The sequence below is a fragment of the Festucalex cinctus genome, chromosome 7 (assembly GCF_051991245.1).
Source record: "Festucalex cinctus isolate MCC-2025b chromosome 7, RoL_Fcin_1.0, whole genome shotgun sequence".
NCBI lineage: Eukaryota > Metazoa > Chordata > Actinopteri > Syngnathiformes > Syngnathidae > Festucalex > Festucalex cinctus.
Genome location: NC_135417.1, coordinates 12,264,882 through 12,290,338, shown reverse-complemented (window position 1 = coordinate 12,290,338; position 25,457 = coordinate 12,264,882). Strand labels below are relative to the sequence as shown.

General features: G+C 38.6%; 2 protein-coding genes across 6 annotated transcripts in view; one reads left to right on the top strand and one right to left on the bottom strand.

Moving 5' to 3' along the window:
* Nucleotides 1–892: 892 nt before the first annotated feature.
* LOC144022283 (tumor necrosis factor receptor superfamily member 11B-like) lies at nucleotides 893–23,960 on the bottom strand. Its single transcript, XM_077526972.1, has 6 exons — nucleotides 23,877–23,960; nucleotides 10,967–11,194; nucleotides 9,399–9,543; nucleotides 5,576–5,791; nucleotides 3,905–4,129; nucleotides 893–2,850 (listed from the first exon to the last, which is right to left on the bottom strand). The coding sequence occupies exons 1-6, from the start codon at nucleotides 23,958–23,960 to the stop codon at nucleotides 2,456–2,458; spliced, it is 1,293 nt and encodes a 430-aa protein (XP_077383098.1). The 3' UTR covers nucleotides 893–2,455.
* The window catches only part of colec10 (collectin sub-family member 10 (C-type lectin)), a 49,699-nt gene continuing 44,636 nt past the window's right edge, over nucleotides 20,395–25,457 (top strand). For 2 of the 5 annotated variants that reach the window (XM_077526978.1, XM_077526976.1), the window contains exon 1: nucleotides 20,395–20,503. The gene's annotated coding sequence lies outside the window, so the exon portion shown is untranslated. The remainder of the gene's footprint in view (nucleotides 20,504–25,457) is intronic. The other 3 variants (XM_077526981.1, XM_077526975.1, XM_077526979.1) reach the window with 2 other exon arrangements.

Here is a 25,457-nt window from a genome sequence, read left to right as displayed (position 1 = left end):
AAACTTCAATTTGAAGAAGCATTAAACATCTCCAAGACACTTTTTTGAAAAAATAAAAAAATAACTCAATAAATAAAAGTTCACTATCTGCCAAATTGCTGCTTTTTGTGAAATGAGCTGTGTATAATTATTATTTTTGCTCGCAAGTTTAAGCAAGATAAAAACAATCTGCCAAATGACGACTCATATCGTATTTCAAGGTAATTAAGGTAATAATATAATATATAATATAATTTTATTATACAATATTAATATACATAATAGTCATGATTCCAAGGAAAGTTATAAAATGTATAATCATTATAAATCCATGTAAGATACTTCTTTCATAATACTTAAATGTAACTTTTATTTTTGCCGTATAATTTCTTTGTTGGCTGTCTGGGGTTAATCGTGTGGTTCTTCTGCCTTATAGGGATTTTTTTTTTTTTTTTTTTTTAATTGCAAATCTTGACTCCTTGCACTTTAAAGGGCTACTAATGTTTATCAATGTGTTTGTAGTTTGCAGTCTGCACTCAGTTTTTTTTTTTTAAACACTTGAATGGACGTAAATGACAAGTTTGATTATTTCCCGATACTGCACTTCAGCTGATTTGTGCACATGGCCTCCAAAGACGTTTTGCACCGTCAGCCAAATGACAAGTGAGAATTAAGACACATTTTAGACTTGCATATTTGTAGGAAACGCTCGAAATCATGAGTCACCACGTCTCTGATGATTCATCTGTGACCTCTGTATTGGCGAAACAATATAGGTCAAAATTTCCACTGACTATAACCCATAGTGAGCTTTCATGACTGTCGTGACACGTTGCTCTATAGCTTGGTTAAGAAATTTGAAGTCACAGCGGTAAAAAAAAAAAAGTCCAAAACTTTATGAAGCAACGCATTTTGTACAAAGCATTAGTGTTATATATACATCAAAGTCCAAAAGTGATAATAAACAAATAAAACATATCCCTTCAAGAATTTGCAGCATTTCAAATCCAGTATTTCATATAAAGCAGTTTAAAAAACAAACAAACAAGCATTTACATAGAATGGAAAGTTAAATTTCCTTATTTGTTTTAAATAGAACACAATTATACATTCATAAAGCTGACAATTAACAAAATAAAATCCCTATAAAGCTTCACTTGCCAGCAGTCGCAGACAAAAGCAACAAACAAAGGACATACAGTATACAGTATAGCTCTTACCTGGATTTCATTACGAAAATTTGAATCCTTCCTCTCAAATAGCGAGAAAGCAATAAAAAAAAAAAAACTCAAAACAAAATTTGCTTGCCCATTTTTCATAAAAATAGTACTATTTACATTTTAAATAGTCTATATTACTTTTCACAGACTCAAACAATTACCATTAAATATTTACCACATTGTTATGGTTGGCCTATAATAAACCATCATTAAAATTCATTAAAAAATAAAAAATAAAGGTTGAAAGAGCGCAAAAGTACTGCTGTCATATTCAACGTTATAAGGTGTATTAGATCATACAAAAAAATACTATTAACAGCTTTTTATAATTGTTTGTTTAGCTTTATCTACTGAAGTGGCATCTTACAGACTGCCATTATGACGCCTACTGTAAGAATGTACACCTACCTATAATAATAATGATAATAATAATAATAAGACAGACCAATGACAAAAATGTAACGAGGTAATGTTAATTTTATATTACAAAAACAGCTCCTGTGTTGGATTCCTGACATTGTTTTGACTGAATGTAACTAATGATGAAGTGATGTTCCCTGTTGAAATTTGTTTAAACACGTTTGTAAACTGTACGTTGAAAACTGTCACAATGATTGTCCGGAAAAAGAAAAATGAACAAATAAAAACAAACAAAACAAGCTCGGGATGGGCATAAAAATCAAGTGGCGTCATTTATCATCAACAATTGTTGACTGTGTGGAATTCAATGATGCTGATTAATCGAGTCTGAAACAGATCAGGTGAACTGAAGTGCATTTTTTGCCTGCAACCAGCAGAGGCGCTGTTGATCGATTGTCAACATTATTTTGCTTGAGTTTAGAACTACGGGACTGTCTCAGAAAATGAGAATATTGCGATAAAGTCCATCATTTTCTGTAATGAAATTAAATATGCAAAAATGTCATACATTCTGGATTCATTACAAATCAACTGAAATATTGCAAGCCTTTTATTATTTTAATATTGCTGATTATGGCTTACAGCTTAACAAAACTCAAATATATCTCAAAATATTAGAATATTTCCTCAGACCAAGTAAAAAAAAAAAAAAAAAGCCATAATCAGCAATATTAAAACAATAAAAGACTTTTGCTTATTTAATTGCATTACAGAAAATAAAGGACTTGATCACAATATTTGACCTTCTCAACCCAACAAAAATGCAATAATTGATCAAATAATTTGTCTTCAATTAATAATTTGCCAAATGGCCATCCCGAATGGAACTCTTGCCCTCATTCATTGAACGGCTTGAGAGTTTTAAAACACAGGTCATCCTGCAGCATGCTGACAAACATCTTCTCGTACGTCTTGCGCGCCGAGGTGGATCCGATGATGCGGCCGATCTTCTTCAGGCCCTTGAGAAGGTAACGCGGGGCCCCTTTGCTGCGGAGCGCCCTCAGACTGTGAGAAAGACCTTTGACCAGGTCCAGGTCCAAGTTGGCCATCTTCCAGAGGTGGAGGAGCTGCAGCATGTACTGCTTGGGCAGGCAAGCAGCCACGAGCGCCGACACGTCCTCCCGGCCAACTTTGACCCCCGGCAGGCTGTCCGTGACCTCCAAGAGGTCGCTCAAAGTCACGTTTTTCAGGCTGTTGCAGCGGGAGACCTTCCGCTCGCAGAGGTTCACTCCTGTGTGAAAAATAATAAAAAAAAATTTAAAAAAGTGTTTGTTGACGCTTGTGGAATTGCTTTCAGTGTAAGGAAACAGTCAACAAAATCTCCACCAGTTTAAAGCGGAATCAGTTTGACCTCAAAGCAGGATTTGCAACTAGGAAGTCTGGAAAAACTACGACAGGGTGACTTGCAAATTTAACCAAAACTTGTGAATTTAGCCAATTGATTAGTAGATCAAGGTTCACAGCCGACTTCCTTAAAAGCAAGAAACTGTCAAAAACAGCATTCAGGTCATTGTTCTGACAACAGTGTTGTCGCTTTTTTTTTTGGATTATGTAATATTGTGGTCGAATACAAAAAGGAGACTGAGAAAAGATTGCAAAACACTTCAGGGCGTCAAACACGAGACAAAATCACCATCACGCACGAATCTAGGTCAAGTTTAAGTAGTGAACACAATTTTTTTCAGTAACAATGAAAAATAATGACATTTATTGTTGTTATTATTAGTGGAAGCAATAATTATGATGATGATGATTATTGTAAAAATAATTAAAATTTGTACTACAATGACTAATAATGCAAATACTACTATCCTACTACTACTATAAAATAAATAAAAATAAATTATTATTATTATTAATAATAAAAATAAATAAATAAATTAATTAATAATAATAATCCGTGACCCTTGGAGGACTAAGCGGTCAAGAAAATGGATAGGTGGATGGATAATAATATTATAATAATAATAATAATAATATTGATGTTATCACGATTACGATGTTATGTTTTTATCCTGTGGTCAGAACTGTGATGATTGGCTTAGAATCTGTATAACATATAAAAAGTGGAAGTCAATCAAAAAAAAAAAAAAAAAAACATTCTTTACAATCATATGTTCAATGCAGCCCCATGAGTCTAAAAACATGGCGTTTATGAATAAAGCACCAAAATCCACCATTTGTATCCATCTTAGAGGGCAGCCATTTTTCCACATAGCGGTGGCTTAAAATGACAAAATAAACAAAAAAGCAACCCACACGTTTTCCATCTTCCTTTGTCATACCTTTGATGATGCCATATTGCTTGTCCTGATCCTTGTTCTGCTGCCGCCACAGCCGCAGCAGCTGAGGGACTTGCTGCTGCGGCGAGCAGGCCTTCTTCAACCTCTCCACGCTCTTGCCGTCCACCCGCCGGCCCGGAAGGCTCTCCAGCAGACGTTCCAGGGGCACCGAGGACAGCTGCAAGGAGGCAAGCGACTGGAAGACCGCCTCCTCGCACAACAGGACATCTGCAACAAGAGACAGCAAATGGTTTTTGAAAAATGATCATTGAGATGTGGTTTTGCGGTATTATACGGTGTCCAACAGTTGATTTAACCACCTAATTTTGACCAAAATGTAGCGTCTATTATATCACTTAGTGTCAGATGCTGGAATGCTTCAGCAGCCTTTTTTTATTTATTTATTTATTTATTTTTTTTAACCTGAAAATTTGTGATGTCACTCGTTTTTAGTTGAGAGGGGCGTGATACAAAATATTTCTTATCATTCTGGTTCCTGGGAATTTGATCAAAAAGTTTTGTTTTGAGCAACTGACATTTTTTCTCGTAACTTTTTTTTTTTTTTTTTTTCCCCCAACCCTGCTTCCGATTTTAGTGTACTTTCCAAATGACTGTCTTTTAAAACTAGAAGTGCAGTAATCTAAGAAATGCTGAAATTTGCTGTTTATTTGGGCTGGTACAGCCAATGCTGTTTTGTTTTGTTTTTTTGTCACTTCACATTACCTATTAGGTACCCTTGTTTTCATGAGTTTGTTTTTTTATAGATAATTCTGCATGTTGAACCACAATTCACAAGCAATGTCTAGTTTTCATAGCCTTTTTTTTTTTTTTTTTTTAATACTTACCGAATGTCAGATTCAAGTTGGGTTTTTCATTAATAGAGGGCTGCCAACAGTTTTGTGTACGTGTATTTAAACACAAAATTAAAAATCATAAGATGTATTTATACAAATACTGTACAATATTGTACGATATACATATTTGAATAGTTATCTCGCCCACCTGGCGGGGTGGAGTAAGGTTGACCATTTGGCTAAAGATAGCGCGAGTCTGTGTGAGTGTCTCGGTGTGAGCTGTGGCCGACATCAGCCACTGCATGAGAGTGCTCAATGATTACGCAATACGCTGTATATACTGTATAATCGTCATTAATATGTATGCATTATACTGTATTCTCTACTAAAGATGATGTCACGGCATTTTTACTAGTGTAATGCTCAACAAATAAATGTGTATTTTATGCTTGAGATTTCAAGTGGGATTAAATTAAAGTCAAATAAAAAACTAACAGTTACTCTTCACAACTTTGCAGACGCAACGTCCATCATGAGTAGTCTCATAATCATTCTGCCTTCGAGGAGCAAATATTTGGCTCTGATAGGACGAATTAGCGAGTTATACCCAGATAAAAAAAGAACATGAAAACATTGTAATTTGATTGTTCACGCTACAGGAAACAAATCAGATTCGCGTCATATAGGAGGTAGCAAAAAAAAAAGAGAATTGACCTGCGCATGTAGCCTAAATCTGTTCAGAAAACAGGACTAAAGAAAACCCCGTTCTGAGGAAGGGAAACATTCCGAAAATAAATCAAGCAGACGAATTTGAACTTGTGAGCCGTGCGCGGCGCGTGTGGTTTGACGGCATCAGCTGACCTTCCCCTAAAGGCCTCACCTGTGTGACACAAAGCGTGCCGATGAGCGCAATCGATGGCCATGATTTGGTCGCGACTCCCGCAAACGCTGTCCGAAGTGGACGTTCCCCATCTCAGCGTCTTCAGGCCCAAGTCGGTGCAGTTCCTGTGCGGTCGACACGGCTCGGCGGAGGAGCGGCTGCTCGAGAAATAGCCGGCGGCGCATTGCTTGCACACGGTGTCGCTCAGTGGCGTACCTGCAAGCAGCCGCAGAAAGGAACATGAAGGAATACGAGAAATAGCTTTCAACTTTATGTCTCTGACAAGCGACAATGTGGAATTGTTAGCAACTTTCGCCTCAACACAAGATGCTGATTTTTGATCTCTCATGGCACTTTAATGTGCGGCATTGTGGTTGGGAATAACTACATCTAAATCTAGAGCACTAAATCAGTTTCCATGACAACAGAGACGCTATTCTCTTTATTACAAAGCAAATTATTTTAGAAGCTGTTATTTCAGGCCAAATGACCTCATATTGCTGTTTTATGTGATTCTAAGAAACGTTCGACCACAACATGTGACTATGTCATTATGATGACATCACTGTAGCGGCTACTTAGCTGGCTTATATTTTCATGACCGACTTACTGTAAACTACAATAAAGTGTCATTTCTCTTCAATTTGGTGGAACCTCTCCAGTCAAATGTCTAGAGGTTGAACCATTTGACCAAAACGCCAACAGAAGGGTACCGGTGATGCAATTGATTGATTGTTTTGAAGATTTAATGTCCAGCGGTCAACTTGTTTTTTTTTTTATTCGACTTTTATGTTTTCTGTACTGCTTTTCCTCATTAGGGTCAACGGTACAGTTCATTTAGTATCCACTATTTCCTTCGGTAAAATTTGCTCCCAAATATGAAAAAAATTCAAGGTTGACGAGGACTCCAGAATGGATTGTGTTTTATCTTTCCTTTGTTACTTATTGCTTGATGATTATTTTTTTTGTAAGAAATATGAATATACCTAAGGGTGTGAATTGCCTCGTACCTGACGATTCGATTCGTATCACGATTCGATTCGATACCGATTAATCCCGATACGAACTTATAAATCCATTGTTGTGATTTTTTTTTTAATTTAAATTTAGAAAATACTAAATCAGTAAACTTGCACAGTGTAAGATTTGCATGAAAATGTATTATTTATTTGTCTTATTTATCTTGTCTTATACAAGTTGTAATCTGTTTCATGTTTGAACAGCATTAAAATAAAATATTAAAGCTTAAGTGTTCCATTACTATAACATTTTTCCATGCTTAAGGTGTGAACTTTAAGACGTTTTGGTAAATATTTTTCCATCAAAAATGGATATTTAAAAATCGATGCGGCCGCCTATTGAATCGATTCGAGAATTGCGCGTTGTAATATTGCGATATATTGCCGAATCGATTTTTTTTTTTTTTTTTAACACCCCGACCTAACAAAGTATCTGTCTTAAATGTTTATTTTAGGATCACCACTTTGTAGTATTTTAGGCCAGCGTGCAAAATTATTTGTCTGCTAAGCGAACGCAAGTCACATGGTAGATGTGGTGTGTCGCAATCACATCCTCATTTTTGCTTCTTGAAACTCGACATGCGGGACGACAAAAACGCATTAGTCATTTTAAATGCTTGTTTCACTTGCGCCGTGTGCATGGTGATCGTCGCTTGGTTCTACTTTCGCGACCACAAGGCTGGTCTAAATCTACGCAGGGGCAGGCTAGACTTTGCTTTGGTATTTGATTTGTCACCAATAGAAATGGCTCATGTTATTCTCTTTAAAAATCGGCATGTAAGAGGACAGTCCTTAACGCAGTGGAAGGAAAAACTGATTTGCTGGAGTCTAAAGTTGGCCAGGGAGATCACAGTTCTGTAAAGTGGGCATTTGGAGACTGCCTCCCATTCCTGAACGTACGTTTTCGTTCAAATTCCCAAACGAGCACACGCAGCATCAGAAGATGTCAGTCTTCATGCTCGATCGCAGCTCTATGGCCCGTCGCGCGTTTTTGCTACTTTTGAGAGAATCTTCCAATCCTCCATTCAGAGTCAACAGCAGCATTAAGGTGGCCAAGTGGGAAGAAGCTGAGTCACATCAAGGCGGCAAAGCATTGCTTTTTTTTTGCTCATTTTGCGGCCCACCACATTTGTGCCCATTACATAAGGAGCCATGCAGCTTAAGGAAGGGGAAAGCCCAGTCATGATGTCCCACGTCGAGTAAACTTGTCTCCTTTTTTTTTTTTTTTTTTTACTATGGCGGTGTGCGAATTACAGGGTAATAAGAATAGAGGGTAAATGTCATAGGTGCAGGAAACGAGGCATACTGCGTCGAATGCAAAATGTGTTCCAGAGAAGACGATTTTGTTTTCACAAAATAACCGTTGGCGCCAACCATTATGACTCAATAAAGGACTGCAGCGTGAACGAGTTCCAGTTATAGTCGAAAAGGGATGAACTCATTCAGAAACACGAGAAAAGGAAATAATACCCATGATCGCATTTCCTCATCAAGCAAAGGTTAGTGAACCCGACAGCGCAGTTTTAGAATCAGCAATAACAATCCAATATGTCCAATATCTTACAATTATTGATATGTGCCATTTGTGGACTTGTTTTGTTTCTCGTTTGTCTTTTACCCAAGCTGGTATTGTTCTTTTTTTTTATTACCATTGCTGGTATGAGCTGTTGATGTCATGTTACTTAATGAACACATTGTTTGTAAACACATTTGTTTTTCAGTATTATGACAACCGCTGTTGGTTAGTGCAAGTTTGTAGGAAAGTAGCTCAATTTGTTTTTGATACTTAATGATATTGTGGGTGGGGCTTAATAAGTTTTTCTTCCTCCCACACCTTTTTAGGCTAGGTTTAGAAAAATTGATATATTGTTCATGTTGATTATTGCCTGAAATAAATGAACAAATGGAATGAAATGAATGAAATGAAATATGCAAGTAGTATGAAATGCTCACACTGAAGTTAAAGGTTAAGTTGGACACTCAATTCTGTGCCTGCTAACCAAACATGAACGCTTTGAGGAAGTTTTCAGTTGACTGTGAGGAAGTTCAACCATTTGACGCACAGTGTGACATTTTTAATGTAAATAGAAGAGGTGTGGGACACAAGTTACTTAGAAAACAAAAAGTGTATTTTGTTTGAATCTCTATTTCATCCTCACCTCCAATGTGCGCGATCATCACTGACTTCCCCCTGACGGCGTTCTGTGACACGAGTTCTGGTCCCGTGTTGGACGAGAGGAAAATAGTCCTGCAAAGTTGACTTGGTTCACGGAAATAAAGCGTTTATCTTCTAAAAACAATTAGTGTTCAAAAGAGTGATACGTTTGCATCGCTAAACTCCTTTTCTGGGAAAAAAAAAAAAAGTCAGACGCCATTACCGCCTGGCGCTACTTTTCTGTTCGTTCGTATCACTGCGCGTCGCCGTGTAGACAGCTGATCCTTCCGCCTTCGAAAAGACAAACTTTTTTTTTTTTTTTTAATCACTCATTCACACACAAGCTCACTTCATGCAAGCCACATGGGTCCCCCAGGCGGAGGAGCGAACCCACGCCAACCGGTACCAATCGAAAAGACAAACAACTTGTAGATTACTGCGCATCTATCAGCTGCGCAGTGGTACGAACGAACAGAAAATAGTGCCCGGCGGTAATGGCGTCTCACTCTTTTGAACACTAATTGTTTTGAGAAGGTAAACGCTTTATTTCCCAAGTCAACTTGCCGGACTACTGTTCTCTCGGCTGACATAAACAATGTAACTTTATTCGTTGTTTTAAGCTTAAAATGCTAATCACAATCTCTCTTACCTATTGCTGTTACTCCGGAGCCGGCTGGGCAGGAGCTGTGTGCAATGCAGAACTCGACCACAAGATGGAAGCCTGCAGCACACTCGCACACTCGGTCGTGGGTGCTGTTGCACTCCTGCTTCACCAGCTGTCTCTCTTTGCACACCTAAACCGCCAAGCACACAGCAGAACGCTGTCACGGGCGTTGTTGTTTTTTTGTTTGTTTGTTTTTTATGTGGGGGACGTGCAAATGATGCTTTTGAGACTGGCGCAAGGTCACAAAGGTGCCGCAGCATTGAAACCTCCATTTTCATGAAAGACGTGCAATAAAACCATCCTCCGGACTTCTAAAAACAACACAGCATAGCATAGTCACGCACATAAGGCAAAGATCTGAACAGAAACCACAAAAGTGTAACGTGAAAAGAAAGCTGAATAAAAATATGAAGGCAGCGTCTGAGGAATTTCTGACCAGGTCACATCAGTGAAGTAACAGACTTGAGTCCAGTGTGGGTGTGTGTGAGACTATACAGGAATCTTAAGTAGAAAAAGTTTTTTTTGAAAACTACAATGAATCTTTGAATCATATTTAGCTTTTTAATTAACCTCCAACCTAGCTAAAGGTGTACTTGGGCAGAACTGCATGTATTGAATCAACTCTTGTACTTAAAGGGAAACTTCACTTATTTAGCCCATTATAATAAAAAGTTCATATTTTGTCTATAATTAATTTGATACTTTCACTATATTTCACGTACAATTAATACCTTCGAAAACACATTTTGCAACTTGCTGTCGACTGAAAAATGACATCACAAGGGCTCAGGTAAGCCAATCACAGCTCACCTGTATTCTAGGTTTGGTCACGTGACATTCACAAGCTGAGCTGTGATTGGTTACCTGAGCCCTATTGTGATGTCATTTCCAGTCGATAGCAAGTTGCAAAATGTGTTTTTTAAAGGTACTAATTGTACATGGAAAAATAATGAAAATATCAAATTTATTATAGGCAAAATATTGTTTGACTGGCTAAATAAGTAAATTAACCTCTAAGAATAAGTTCCACCCCTAAAAAAAAGTAAAAAAGAAAAAAAAAAAAGAAAAAAAAGTATGGACTCAAGAATAAGTACAAATGAATCTTGAACTGATAGTTATATATAATACCTGTTTTAAAAAAATATCTGCACACAAAAGTTTCCCTCTATTATTATTATTATTATTATTATTATTATTATTATTAAAATAATGAGAGGAAAGAAAAAAACTGCCATATGCTGTTTGAATCAGATCTGCTTTGAGATACTTACTTGCCCATGGCTAGTCCATTCATACTATATACAGTTGCCATAGTTTTGCTAACATTATGAAAGGAGTAGCAAAAAAGGTAAGTGATATAAATTGAGAAAAAAAAACACCTTACTTAGAGGATTTTTTTCAGATTAGACAAAATTTTTGCACTGCTGCAACCATATGTTTTTTTGTTTTGTTTTGACTGGCACAAGCACAAGCTTTTGTCGCAAATTAATCTTTTAGCGGTGACAAAAAATACAAAAAATACAAAATGATTGTATTTACTTTGCTGTACCTACCAAGGTGCAGTATTGGCACGAGTCGCCCCAGTGCCAGCTGTCTGCAAAGTGCTTCTCCGGGCAGGCTTGGCACTCTGTGCTCCTGTCAGCCGTGCAGTGTTTCTTCACGGCCGTGCCAGGGGGGCACTGGTCGCACAGGAGGAGGTCAGAGGTCACCGGGTCACGGTACTGGTACTTGGATGGCTCAGCCTGCTGCTGGAAGGCCCAGGTGAGGGAGGCTGTGAAGAGCTGCACCAAGGACAAAAAATAAATAAAATAAAACATGATCAACACGTGCGACGGCGAAAGCCATCTCGAGCACATCTCATCTTTTTTTGGCTGGAGCATGAAATATTTCTGAATGCTTGGAGCGGTGGCCTGCCCAAACGCTTCCAGTAAAAAAGTGAGTTGACGGAAAGGTCAGAGCTGTAAAGTTGTAACTCCTGGTGGACTTGCTGGCCTCCAGCCAATTGCTGTGCTTTAAAAGAGCCTGAGAAGAAAATCGGCCGTAGAATTGAATCTCTTCATTAAATCACTGGCGCTTCTCCAGCAACAATTAGTCACATTTGTAGTGACGCCAAACAAGCCGTAATTGTCGTTGTGTGATTTCATCGTGCCTGTTAGTCTTCATTATTTTTCTCACTGCTCCTTTGGCACATTTTCGTCATACGCTAAATGATTTCTGCACAATAAAATAAGTGGAGGCAGATGTTTTAGTCCATATAAAAAGCTTAAAGGGGACAAACTGATTTATTATTAGCTTGTTTACAAACACTCTGGAGTGCCTGCCACCCATCAAATGTGAAATCACACAACCACATGCACCTTTTTTTTTTTTTTCCTAAAAATATGTCTGTGAGTGAGCCATTCTGCAATCCTGCCCCACTGTTACATATATCACAATTATTATATTCTATTATCGCTTACTTTTTAAAGTGGAAGTCAACCTCAAACACTTCTAAGTCAATAATATATGTGACCTCACTAGTCTAAAACATGGCATGACGCGGAATATGAGTTATGAAGCAAAATCCAGCCGTTTTTAACCCATTTTCGCGGGCGGCCATTTTGCCTCTTGCTGTCGACTGAAGATGACATCACAGTTGCGACCAATCACGGCTCACCTGTTTCCTGAAGCTGCGCTGTGATTGGTTGTTACCCGAGACCCGAGCAACTGTGATGTCATCTTCAGTCGACAGCAAGTGGCAAAATGGCCGCCCCCCTGAGATGGATAAAAAGCGGCTGGATTTTGCAGCTTAATAACTGATATTCTATTCACGCAATATTAATCAGAATGTCATATTTAGTAGACTAGTGGGGCTGCATAGAACATATTATTGTAAAAAAAAAAAAAAAATGAAGTAAGGATTAAATTTTGTCGTAAATAATAAAACTGCAGCCTATATCAATTGACTTTCCAGGCAATTTACCCAAGACCGTTTTAATCCAAAATTACTAGAATGAGTGTTGCATTGTATGCTTTATTTAAGTTTGTTTACATTACCCGAGTGTTGAGACCATGTACTAGTCTTTCACACTGACCATTCTATTTTTTTTCTTTTTCTTTTGTGTAGGGGACAAATGACGGAAGGGAAAGGGGAGAGAAACGGGCAATCTGCTGGCTTCCCACATCGTAACAGGCAGAAGACTGCCAGCGACCAGATTGTGAGGTTTCACACCCAAGACTCACTGTCATCGCTCACTCGACTGTGTGGTAAAAGTTTTGTAAAATGAGATGAAAGACGAATTCTTAAGATTGATCTTGCATGCCATTCATCGTGTACCCGTTGTTGTTGTTTTTTTTGTTTAACACCAGACTAATGCAGTAACTCGTATAGGCTGTATGTGTATCTGAGTTCTTTCTAAAACGCACACTCTCACCCGTGGATTTACTGATTCACTGTTTCCCCCCCCCCCCCCCTCATACATCCATACAAATGTATATATCATATTTATATATACTGTACATTTTTTTAAGTATAAAATTTTCCCAATTTCCCCCCCCCAATGTATTTATAATGAGTGTCAATTATACACAGATTTTTACTATTTACGGGTGACAAACATTATTCTTTACAATCTTTACAAGAAAAAAAGACATTTTTACTGGATAAAAATTATAATATTACATCAAAGTCAAGGTTGAAAAATGGTAGAATGTCATATTTTAAGTGAATTTCCCAAATAAACTTCATTTTCATAATATTAAGGCCTATATTCTGGAAAAGATGCATTTATTCTCTTAAAAAAATACACTTGTTCCTAGGGATGTAACGAATCGATAAAGGCAATATTGTGATATCGTGATGTTAAAACCGCCACAATATCGTCGTCGTCATGCTTACAATATTTAAAAGGAACGCATCTGTTAAAAAAAAAAAAAAAAGTCCGGTTGATTTCCATTTGTGCAGTTCTAGCACCCTCTAGAGGCTAGTTTATTAGTGTAATTTCATTTTCATTCGGGATGTTTTGGCCTTCTATGTTTCAAATCGATGCTAATTGTCAGATGAAGGGGAACCTAATTTGCTTGTGAAGCGATCAATAAGTGCAAATAAGTGCCTCAATATTGTTATTAGAGATTGTAGGTACTTTATATGTGTTGCTGTTATGTACAAAAGCACAATATTGTGTTTTTTTTTTTGTTTTTTTTTTTTTTTTGTTTTTTACAATATTGTGATCTTTTTTAAATATCGCCAACCCCCGCCACAATATCGTGATAATTATGGAATTGTAACCTTCAAATCGTGATATCGCATCGTGATGTTTGGATTTTGTAAAAAAAAAATAAAATAAAAAAATAATAATCTATTCAGCACAGATGTCAGCTTCAATTGAAGCTTCATATGAGACGTCAGTGCTCTTAATTGGCCCAAAGTTAAGATAGGAAGGAAGAATTGGTTTACAATATGTTTGTTGTACAGTATGTTACATTGCGTATGTATGTCATTTTTAAATAATGCGAAAAAAATTATTTTTTAAATCTATTGTGGACCCAAAACAACAGCTAGCGGAGCCATGAAGGTCCCGGGACCTCAGACTTAAGAACCACCGATTTAAAGTGGTCAGTAACCCTAAATTATTTTGGGGTCTGTGTGAGAAAGCTGGAGAACCTGCAAAGAACCCACACAAGCACGAATAGAAGAACTCCAAACAGAAAATGTAGAGCAGACTTCCTACCCTTTCATAATGTGAGACTAACCGGCCACCATGACGCACTGAATTACTTCCCCCCGCCATACAATCAACACCGAGCCTCCACATTTATCGTCTATTTGGCTGTGAAATCCTCCTGAACAACTCTCAGCAGACTGAGAAGAGAAGCCGTCAGTTAGCGAGCGTGTTTGACACGCCGCCACGCAGGCCGTGGAGGACACATGCAGACCAGATGTCAGCCGACGGCCCGCTTCCTTTCTTTCGCCTTCGGTATTGGCATCTGCGGACTTTCCCGTTGGCTGAGACGCGTCCTCGTCGCTAAACGGTCCACCGTCGTTGCTATTCGTTTCATCTCACCTCTACGACGAGCAGCCGCCCTCGCATTGTGCATGTGCGGGATAACGTATTGCACGTGTGGGCAGTGCGTACAGTATGCGTGTTTATGTGTTATGGCTGCGGTCCCGTCTGTGGTCGCCTCTCCTGGCTGCTGTTTGTTAAAGTAACTGTTGGAGGTTACTGCTGGGCTTTCCCCATTCACCACCACAATGCAAAACACTTGGTCCGACTATTTTATCACCGCAGGCACCACCGACCTCCCTCTCTGCTGCGCGTTTGTATTTCTCCTTAAGCCGCTCACCTCAAAGAACACACGACCTCAATACTAAATCTCTGTCGGAACTGACGGGGCGCTCGTTCTACATGAGGTCAGATTTTGTATTTTGTGGTATAGAAAGATAAATGGAAAGAGGTTTTTTTTTTTTTAAAGACTTCTTTGTCATGATCTGTGTTTGTGTTGATTTGGTTTTGATTAGATTTAGTTGTGTCTCGTTTTCTTGTGGTTTGTGTCCTGCCTTGGTCTTCAGCTTTTTTGGGTAGCACGTTTTGTTATGCTATGCTATGCTATGTTATGAGTTAGCTTGGAGGACTTCGGACTAGTGTTGTGTCGGTCACGACCGATTCGTTCAAAAAGAACAAATATTTTCAGTGAACGTGAGTGAACGGGTTACTTCTTGAAGTGATTCGTTCTCTTCTCAGTTCATTTGAGTCCAGCCGCTCTCATGCCGTCAGTCTTGGCGAATGACCAATCGGAAGCTAGCGTCAGACGTGGGCGGGATTTTACTACACACGCAGCCTCACTATTGGTGTTCAGGGACGAGTCACCGAGGAAGCTTCCCGTTCGCGAAGACGTGAACGGATCAGTGAGTGAACGATTCAGTGAATGAGTGTGTTGCCATTTCCAGTTCAGGAACGAATGATTCAGTGAGTGAACGCGCTACCTCCATTTCCCGTTCGCGTACGATTCATCGAGTGAACGTACTGCCATACCAGTTCAGTGAGTGAGTGATTGTAGTCTTGCCACGAGTGACGATTCGGTGAACGAATCTTTTGAACGGTTCTTTTAAATGAACTGATTCTAGTGATTCAGTTCACCTAAAAGAACCGTAATGCCCAATCACTAGTTCGGACCCAAGTATGGGGAAGCAGCGGATGCAAGGAAGAAAGTGCAGTATGTTATCAAACAAAAAAGGAATGTAAACAAGACACTTGGAATCAAAACGAGTAAATTAACAGAAGTCCAAAAATATACAAAGCAACAGACCATAATTGGAAACGGACTCACCACAACTGGGAACAAGACCAGACAGAAACAGAAGCAACAAACAATGAACTGACCAGGACTGAAAGAAACCGAGGAACTAAATTCAAGCAGGACTTCAAATGAAATAAAACAGGTTTATGCCATTCCTTGATTATTTTAGCTCGAATATACATATTTTGCTGAGTGTCTGCTCTATTTGTAGCAATACTTGAAACCAAAATTACAGCTACAATGAACCAATTACCAGTGTCGAAAGTTTGTCGAAAGTTTGTCGAAATTAGCTGCTGTTATATTTTTTTTTTAACAAATGCATTTGGCCACAATGAAAATACAAAATTTTTATGGTTCTATATATCTTTTTTTTTTTTTTTTTTTTTTTTTTTTTTTTTTTTTCGTAATCTCAGTAATACATAAGCAACATATCCATGTTATTGACATATCTACAGGTCATTCCAAATATGCACTAGGCATGTTTTTTTTTTAATGACGCTACAGCTCTTCATTGAGCTGTATGTGTTCTTAACTCATTTGCTCCCAAAGACGTATAAATACGTTCTATTTTAAATATTGCCAGTGTACCAAAGAAATATTTATGTTTTGTTTTTTTTTCTTATGCTAGAGCACACAGAAGGCTTTGATGCAGCCTCTGAACTGAAGATGACGTTTGAAGCAATGGTAGTTATTACAAAAATGACCAGCAAGTGGCAGCAGAGTATAAGAGATCAACAAGGGCCACGTTGCAACAAGCTGTTTTCGCCGCAGGTTGAAACAGATGTGTGAATAAGGATGAAACTGAGCTATAGTCTGAGCTATAGAAACCGATAGATGGAAATGTACTTTTTCTTCCCTGATGAATCAAATCAAAATCCAGCAAAACAACAGCGAGCGAAAGGGTTTTGCTTCAGTGAAAATGGCTGGGAGTGAATGAGTTTTAATTAAAGGCACATTCAACTCTTCATCATTTGGTAATTGTTCATAAGGGTAGAAAAACACTCATTCCTTCTGTTTTCTGTAGCTCCAAAGGTCAGTGAAAAAGATAATAAAAGTAAATTAAAGGCTCCATATTGGAAAAAACCCAGTGAGCTCAGTGTTTTTCCTGACAAAACCCATCAACCTCTGAGGACATTTGATGGAAGGCTCGACTTCGTGGGCCACGCCATGACTGCATGTCTTGTTTGTAGCACGGGTGGCCCCCAGCACGAATCCTATTCATAGTAATCATGCTCATAAATTAAGAAGCCTATTAAGCCACGAGACCGCAGCGAAGCATAGCGAAGCCGTGCGAGTGCGACCCCCGGTGTAGCTAATCTGGTTCCAGTTCCAGCCGTCACATCAATAAGTCACGCTGAGTTCACTGGCGTGTGCTGACGAGCACACATGTGGAAATGGTCACGGACGGTCGCACTGATTTTGTCAACTTTCGCTCTTTGGACCGAGTCAGTGGCAGTGACAGAACGCAGTTGAGATACAATGCACGTTAACAGAGATGGGAGGACGGCACGTGCATTCTGGGAAATGTTCAGATGAAAAAGCTATGATGGGATCTGAGTAATCCATTTTGGGACAAATTGGAGGGGGGGAAAAAAATGAATGGCTGACTGGTTCAGTTACAAGAATATGATGAGAGCCATGTGGACTGGTAACTGCAATCAAATATTTGGTGCAGAACTGCACACGGCCACTTGGGAGCAGCAGAGGAGGCACAGAATGTGAACAACGGTATCGACAGTCGTGGTCATTGCTCCTTAAAGAAGTGACACAATTATGTAGTAAGTGTTCTCTATATTGCAAACAATATCAGAAAGCGGTACAGTGGAATTGTGGTTAGTCTGCGGCTGCACCACATTTCTGAGGTTTGGGGTTCAAATCTCGGTGGGGAGTTTTCACACAATGCTTACCGGTACATGTTTTGGCTTGGGTTTTTTTCCCCCTCAGTACTGTGATTGCAATTTAATAAGTAATTTTTTTTCCAAGGTTCTCTCTCAATGTTTTTTTTTTAAATTAATTTATTTTTTTTAATGCAAGCAATAAACTGTTTATATTACAAGAGAGGGGCAATGTTTTGGTCTTATCGGTTAGCATTATGCTAATATAAAGGCTAATGAATGATGAATTAAAAACCACTTTGATAATCACAGGTATTGTACAGTATAATATCACACTGACATTTTTTTTTTTTTTTTTTTTTTTTACATCATTGCAGTAACTTCCCAAATGTGTTTGATGAATATCCCCAAATTCATACCAACGTAACTCAAAAGGACTTGCCTCAAATGGTTCCCACAAAATAAACGTTTATACAAACGTGCCTTATTAGGATGAAAAATGATCACTGACTAAGAAGCACTATTCAATGAGCGAATCCACAATGTCTGACGTTATGTTTTTAATGATTCATGGATGACCCAATTTTGCTCAAACAATGCCGTGTTTCATCACTCTTCGTCAAATTTTCCCAAATTGTTCAGTTTTTTAAAACAAAATGGCTGTCCTGGAAGATGTGTTTATCAGCAATTAAAAGAGTCGCTGAACTTTCCAACCTCCTCGTTTTCTTTGAAGACGCCATTTGATGACATCATTCAGCCGTCGCTGGAAAGGCAAATTACACGGCAGCTCGGTCCCACTGACATCCATAATTACGCTGTCAGTGAGATAAATGTACGAAAGGGAGCACGGCCAGATGGGAGGAAAGGATGGATGAAGGTATTGAAGTGGAGAGGGAAATCAAAGGAAAACAAAGAGTGGGATGGTGGGGGTCATTTGATTTAAACGTAATTATGTTGAGACAGCAATGTAAACAGCAAAAGGACGAATGTTCAAGGATGTTCGCTTTGCTGTCAGTATCCTGAGTTCGGCACTCCACTTAATGAAAAATCTCCATTACAGCTTTTTGCTGGGAAAACACAATCGGTATTAACAAAACATTTCTCGTAACAAAATATCTCATTTTATTCTGCTTGCTCTGTGACCTCATACAAAACAAAATCACTTTGGGTTAAATTCATGCGCCCCATTTTTCCAATTATGAACATGTGGTTTCTAACAAGTGTTTTTGGCACAGACGACAACAAACAGCATTTACCTCAATTAGATTCTTAAAATTGACTGAAAAGATGTTGATTCATGACATGTGCTTGGTCCCACACTAGTTCAATATAAGGAAGTCAGCTCACTTAATGCTTCGGGTCCCCTTTTCGTGCAGTGTAACTGTGTACATGGCTGGAGTTTTTTTTTTTTTTTTTCCACTTGGTATTTTGGTAGTGCTGTCAAAATTAATTGATTAATCAACAAGTAATCGGATAATCAATTAGTCAACAACTATTTTAATAGTCCAATAATCGTTTGGAGCCAATTGTCCAAATACTCTGTATCTCACTGAGTGACAAATGCACGCAAATGTAGCTAATTTGGGGTTTCCGTCAGGGTTCGTAAAATGTTTCAAAAGATCTTCGCAAACAGTAACAATTGTCTGAATATGTTCCAATTGGTTTTATGGAAAGTTAAAACTGTCTGTGAACATCTTACAAATCCTGCCGAAAACGCTACATTTCGCTACGTTCACAAGCATTCGCCGCTCAGTGAGATACCAACTTTATCGGCCTTCAGATTCATAAAAAGGCCAAAGCCGATATTTGTCAAGATGCCCAATATTGTAACCGATAATCAGATGGATCAATGGATTCATTTAAGGATGCACCAATTTTTCTATACGCAACAATTGTTTATTTCAAAAGCTCGTCCATCATCAATTTTCTCACTCTGTAACAAAACTCTACATGTTGAAATTTCTAGAGTTACACAAGACATGCAAAGTTCAAGTGAAATCAGAGAATGCGAGTTGGGGGTTGCGTGAGGTCGTTCTTCAATTGGTGGCATGTGGCGCGGGGCTGAAGCACAAAAAAAAAGTTTCAAAGCTCACAGCACCAGCTCGTCCACTGGCACATGGCTTCAGTTAACTGAAGAACGCAGGTGGTCCGAGGGGGGATTCCAGCTCCGTGCTCGTATGTTTATGTGTGAGTGTTTTCCCGTGAATATGGAATCTCTCACTTTTTTTTTTTTTTTTTTTTTTTTTTTTAAGGTCATAAAGAGAGCCAGAGGGAGATTGGGGTTATTCTTCCATGCTGCTTTACAGGAAAACACGTTGATGCATTGCTCAATTGGTCCAATTTAAAACAGAATTTCCTCCCTTACTTCATCAATCATTGCTCAACAAAGTGTCTTATATCTACATCTGTCAAACGATTACATTTTTTTTTTAAATCAAATTAATCACATCTTAGAATTTTGATTAATCATGATTAATTGCTTAATTAAAAAGGATTTTTTTTTTCCTAAATCAACCTGTTACGTGTGATTAATCTGTGTTAATACATGATTAATGTGGTCATTTTTTTTTCTTGCGATTCATTAATTAGTTAACACTTTAACTTTGACAGCACTACCTATATCACGCTTTTCATATTAAGTAACAGTATGTCAAGATTTTTACAAACATACATTTGTTTATGTTACTGTGTTGCCTTCACGGCTTTTTTGATGTAAATAGGTTTATTGCTTTAAATTATAATGTTAAAAATATATATACATGTTTGTTATATAAAAAAGGGTTTTTGTTTGGATGGTAATTAACAATTTCATTAGAAGGAAAAAAATAGTATCGAATATACTTCCGGTTTCTGATGTCGTACTTCCAGTTTTCGATGACGTACTTCCGGGACGCCATCTTGCACGAACCGAGAGAACGCATATACCGAGCCTAAACACTATCCAGCGCCATCCACTGAGAATTATCAGGCAGGAATACCGTAAGTTTCATTTTATTAAACTTTGTACTTGCTAGCATGGATATTAATGTTTATTTTCATCGAATCATCGTTGTAATGAGATCGATGCACTTAGTTTTCTTTGTGTTGACGTTACAGTGTGTGTAGCGATTGACTTTATTTTTGTATTTACACTTTTCACCACATGCTTATGAAGACAATTAAACGCTGCAACTCCACTCCAGGGTCTTCATTTGTGGTTTAGCTTGGTGTCACCAACATCTCTGTTGAGAACACTACAGTTACAACTTCCTTCAGTTGAGGGATAAGTAACATATGATTTGGTCAATACTTTAATTTAGAGGTATCTGTCATCGGTTAAGAAAATCAGAACAATAATTAACAGCTTAATTTTTTTTTAAATGAAATATTCTGTATTCAAAACCACAAAAAAAACTATTTGCCTACCACATGCAAACATTTGCGCATGTTATACTTCAAGCATGTGTAACCACCACAATTCCCTGCAGGAATTCAACAATGTGTCCAATGTGCTATAACTGTTCACCACATTTGCATCCGTCATACTGTTTTTAATGCGACACGTACGGAAGTTAAGATGAAAGACAAACAAATGCCAGAGTGTGACACTGATTCAAATAGTTGCATGCCTTTTGCATACTCCAACCCCCCCCCACCCCCCCTTCTCTTTGTCTCTTGGCCACACAATCCACAAACTCCCAAAATAAAGAAATCCCTCTACAACCTGCCCCCCGGCTGCACTCCATCCATGCAAACTTCTGCTATCTGCTCTACTGTTGATGCAAAAGAGGAAGTTAGGTTACAAAGGGGTTTATTTGTCTAAAACACTTTGCTCCTTCAACACACCCGATCGGCATGGCAATCCCGTCACTCCTCACAAGGTTTTCAAAAGAAACAAATCGCTTTGACAAGGTCACTTATTCATAGTTCCACCCACCATTTTTCACGCTTCTACAATACGATATTTGCACATTTGGGGAAGTTGATCCAGGTCACGCCAACGGACACGGGAGGAAAGCAGGCAGAGGACGTTAAGATAAAGTAGGAAGAGATAACAGACATTGACACATGGAGATACTGTGCTGTGCATTACCACAATGCAATTAAGATGTGTAGATCAAGTTCAATCAAGTTCCAAAAACTCCATCGGCGTTTAACTACAAAAGCAACTTGGAAATCAAATATTGATGAGCAATACTTTAAGGCAGCTGCTGTCCAAACTTTTTCATTTGAGGGCCACATACAGAAAATCAGAAGGACGCAGCAGGGGCCACATAATGTTGTGAATGGAAATTGTGTTTAGTCCTAAAAATTGTACAAATAATTTATTTGTGCTTTTGCATATTTAGAAAAATGCTACAGTATATAAACCAATTTATTTGTAATATGGCAGTAGGGTTATTATAGTTTTGTTGGAATTTTTCATTTTAGTTTTTATTTCGTTTTGAGTTTTGTTTTATTAAATTTAGTTTTAATTAGTTTTCAGGGTAGATCTGTTAGTTCTTTAATAAATGCTCAGTGTTAGTTTAGTTAGTTTCAGTATTAGTTTTAGTTTTTATTTTTTTAAACGTGTATTATTTGTGCGCAATATTTAAAAAACACCATGGGCGCGACATCATTATTCCGGTTTATATCAAAATAAATTTACTAAAAATCACATTTAAAATAATTCCCAAGAGACAGAGGGTGGATTACAGATTGGCAAAAGATGAGTTGGCAGATGGTTACACCCATAAAACTGTTTAGTTTAGATGTTGGGTTATTTTTAATCTTGCGGGTTTAAGGGCGATTGATGATTGGTTGAGAAGCGAAAAGACAGACAAAGAAGTAAATGGTCAGAAAAGTGGATGGACGGACGGATGGATGGATGACGGATCGATGGATGGTTGGATGGATGATCAAGATGAAGCAGTGGATGAAAGGAAGGAGAGATGGAAAAATGATGATATGGCTTATTGGACAGATGGGTGGATGTCAACTACATGATGACAAAGAGATGGACAGACAAACAGATGTACCGACAAGCAGGTGAACAGATGAATTCATGGATATACAAAAATACAGACAAGGGATGGATTGAAGAATGAATTAATAGGTGCATGACAGATTGACAAAACAGACAGTTGTTAGATAGATGGAGCAACGAATATATAGTATAAACTGAAGAAACATTCAATAAACGCCTGCTGGTTGTCTTATTAAGAACACAAAAGAAATCAACAGGTTTGTGTATCAGTCATGCGACAGCTTGCCGGTTGACCTGCGCATGCCCTCGTGCGCCTCAAACAGATTTCACGCAATTTCACGTTGATGTATTCCACTGATATCATCGGAAAGGAGCAGACGTTTGAAGACGGAAGACAGATTGCGGCCACATGTGCTGGTGGGGACACGCCGGGGAAAGGAAGTGCGCGCAGGTGCACGAGGCGCATTCACTGGCTGAAACCACAACAAGTATGTCTGGACGAGGCTGCAGACCATTCGTTAAGACTGGGACGGGAGTTGCTCAATGACAGAAGTGAGCGGCTTGCTTGGCTGCGTCACTCGCTTGGAAGCAGGCGCACGAATGTGAGGGCTTCCCAAAGGAAGCCGTCGGCTAATTAGCCGGATGTCGAAAGCATTACGAAGGCTGACTCATTAGTTGGCGAAAAATGACACTCGTCTGATTGAACGTCCCAAGCATGTCAATACTAATTTTCATTGAAAAGTCTCCAAATAGGAAAAGAATGACTCTGCATGAATCGTTCGCATCGGCTTTAAGTGCAATTGCGTGCATTGGCTTGAATGAAAATGAACATATTAGAAACAATTGCAAGACCAGGTTTGGTGTTTGCAAATGGCAGAGGTATACAAGAATGTTTTTTAAGGATGTTTTTCTGCTCAGGTAACAATCTGTACAAAAAAATGTGCTAAATCTACAGGACAGTGCATGAAAATGACACTAGAATAAAAACACTCCTATCAGTAAAACACTATTTGTGGATACAAGATAAGCAAGCAGTCTCAAATGAACTTTCTTTTGCATTGGATTTATTTGCGTTGCTGTTATTTTGTCAGCATCAAGACTAATTTTACTGCATATAATCGCCCACTGAAACTGAATGAACATTCCCTGTACATGTTTTAAACAAACACAGTGTTGTAGCACAAAGAGGGAGTGCACTGGTGCACAGCAGGCACAAAAAAAAATAATAAAAATAATCCACATTTGGACCAAAATTTTAGCTCATCGTTATATCATAGTTACAGCTTAGAAATTAGACCCATTTCAGCCACGAAAAACACATGCATGTTGACAATTAACACACACAAAAAAAGTAAAAACAAATAAATAATGTTTCTCCAGGAGCAAAACAACTAAAACTCAACTTACCAAAATAAGTTTCATGGCCGGGTTGGAGCTGGCTATCCAAGCGTTCATCTCTGCTGCATAAAAGTGAACGAATGTGGACTCCATCACAAATGTGCTCTTATACCGGAGCCACAGCGAGAGAGGGAGAAAGTGAGCAAGTCAGAGAGAGAGAGAGCGAGAGAGAGAGCATTGCCCACCCACTGAGTGTCTCTCCTTCGCACAGACTACGCCAAGCGGTGTATGAGACGCAGAGAGGACTGCTCAAGTGTTGAGGGAACCAGCGCAACATTTTGTGACCATAAGAGGACGTGACTTTGAATGTATGGCTCAATTATGTATAGTTTTTTGTTTGTTTGGTTGGTTGGTTTTCCCCTGAAAAACAAAACAGCTCATTTTTAATGTCATAAACATTTTGTTTGCCTGAAACGCCCCCATCTTCCTCTTTACCCATAAAAACATTATGAGAAACCAAACTCAAACCCCTTTCCATCTCTTATGTTTTTTCCCTTTCATTTTTTTCAATCAAGTTAAAAACAAAACCATTACCGTACAACAAATGTTACACAGAGGTGGTCCTCAAACGGTAACCTTGCCAGCAAGCTGAGTTTTCGCAGTATTTGTTCATAAATGCTACGAGAAATATATCTTGGTCCGCTCCCGCTGATATGTTAACAACTGAGTTTTTTTTTGGGGGGGGGGGGGGGGGGGGGGGTTGGACCAATCAGGCGTCGTTTAGGGCGGGACGAAGCCAAGATGCGCCAATGGGCGCAGAATTACTCACCGTTTTCCTTGTTGAATGTTGAACAGCGAGACGTTTTGTACAATTTTATCTGGTAAAGATGTTCGTGCTTTTTTTTTTTTTTTTTTTTTTTTCTCTCCTGAGACCAGACAGAAGACGGCGTTTTCATCGGTCGCCGTGATTGGTCAAACCAAATGTGCACAACACCGCATCGTCCAATCAACTCGAAGTATTGTACAGAATGTACTTCCTTTCCCGAACGGATGTGTCGAGCGAAGTTCCAGATTGATATTGTGAAGAACTCCCTTGAGTGAATCACAATTATCAATCTCGGTTGTGAGGTTACAGGTTTAACCCCATTATAACTTAATACGAGTGTTCAAAATGAACCTGTTAGGCTAACTATGGGGAAGCACAGCCAGAGAATTTCAATCAGTGAGGAATAACAATTACATTATCCATCCATGCATCCATTTTCTATTGTGTTTCGGGTCACAGTGCTAGCCTAATTCATCTAAAAGTGAATGTCAGACTACACTTCGGACTTGCTGCTAATTAATCAGGAGTCAATAAAACCGAGTAACTATACTCGTATGTCTTGCGATTTTCATGAAAATGTGTTTCTTCAAAAAATAATTTAGCACCCAACTACAAACAGTCTTGATCGTGTGTCAGTTGGCCAGATTAGGCGGTCGGGGGTGAATTATTGACGGAAATTACGGTTAGGCGCACTTAACGAGAGGAAACACAAGATGGCCGCCGGCGGCTCACTTCTTCTTACTGTGAGTAACCGTCATCACGGGTCGAGGTTATTTTAGGACGTCCGTCAGTCTGGTAAATATAAACAAGTAGGAAATCGGATG

What these genes read in the sequence shown, in the direction of transcription:
- LOC144022283 (XM_077526972.1), bottom strand. Translation starts at nt 23,960, where the DNA reads ATGGAGTCCACATTCGTTCACTTTTATGCAGCAGAGATGAACGCTTGG. An exon ending in CTCCGGAGTAACAGCAATAG is followed by an intron (nt 5,792 to 9,398) that starts GTAAGAGAGATT and finishes GGCTGCTTGCAG; the next exon opens with GTACGCCACTGAGCGACACC. An exon ending in GCAATATGGCATCATCAAAG is followed by an intron (nt 2,851 to 3,904) that starts GTATGACAAAGG and finishes TTTTTCACACAG; the next exon opens with GAGTGAACCTCTGCGAGCGG.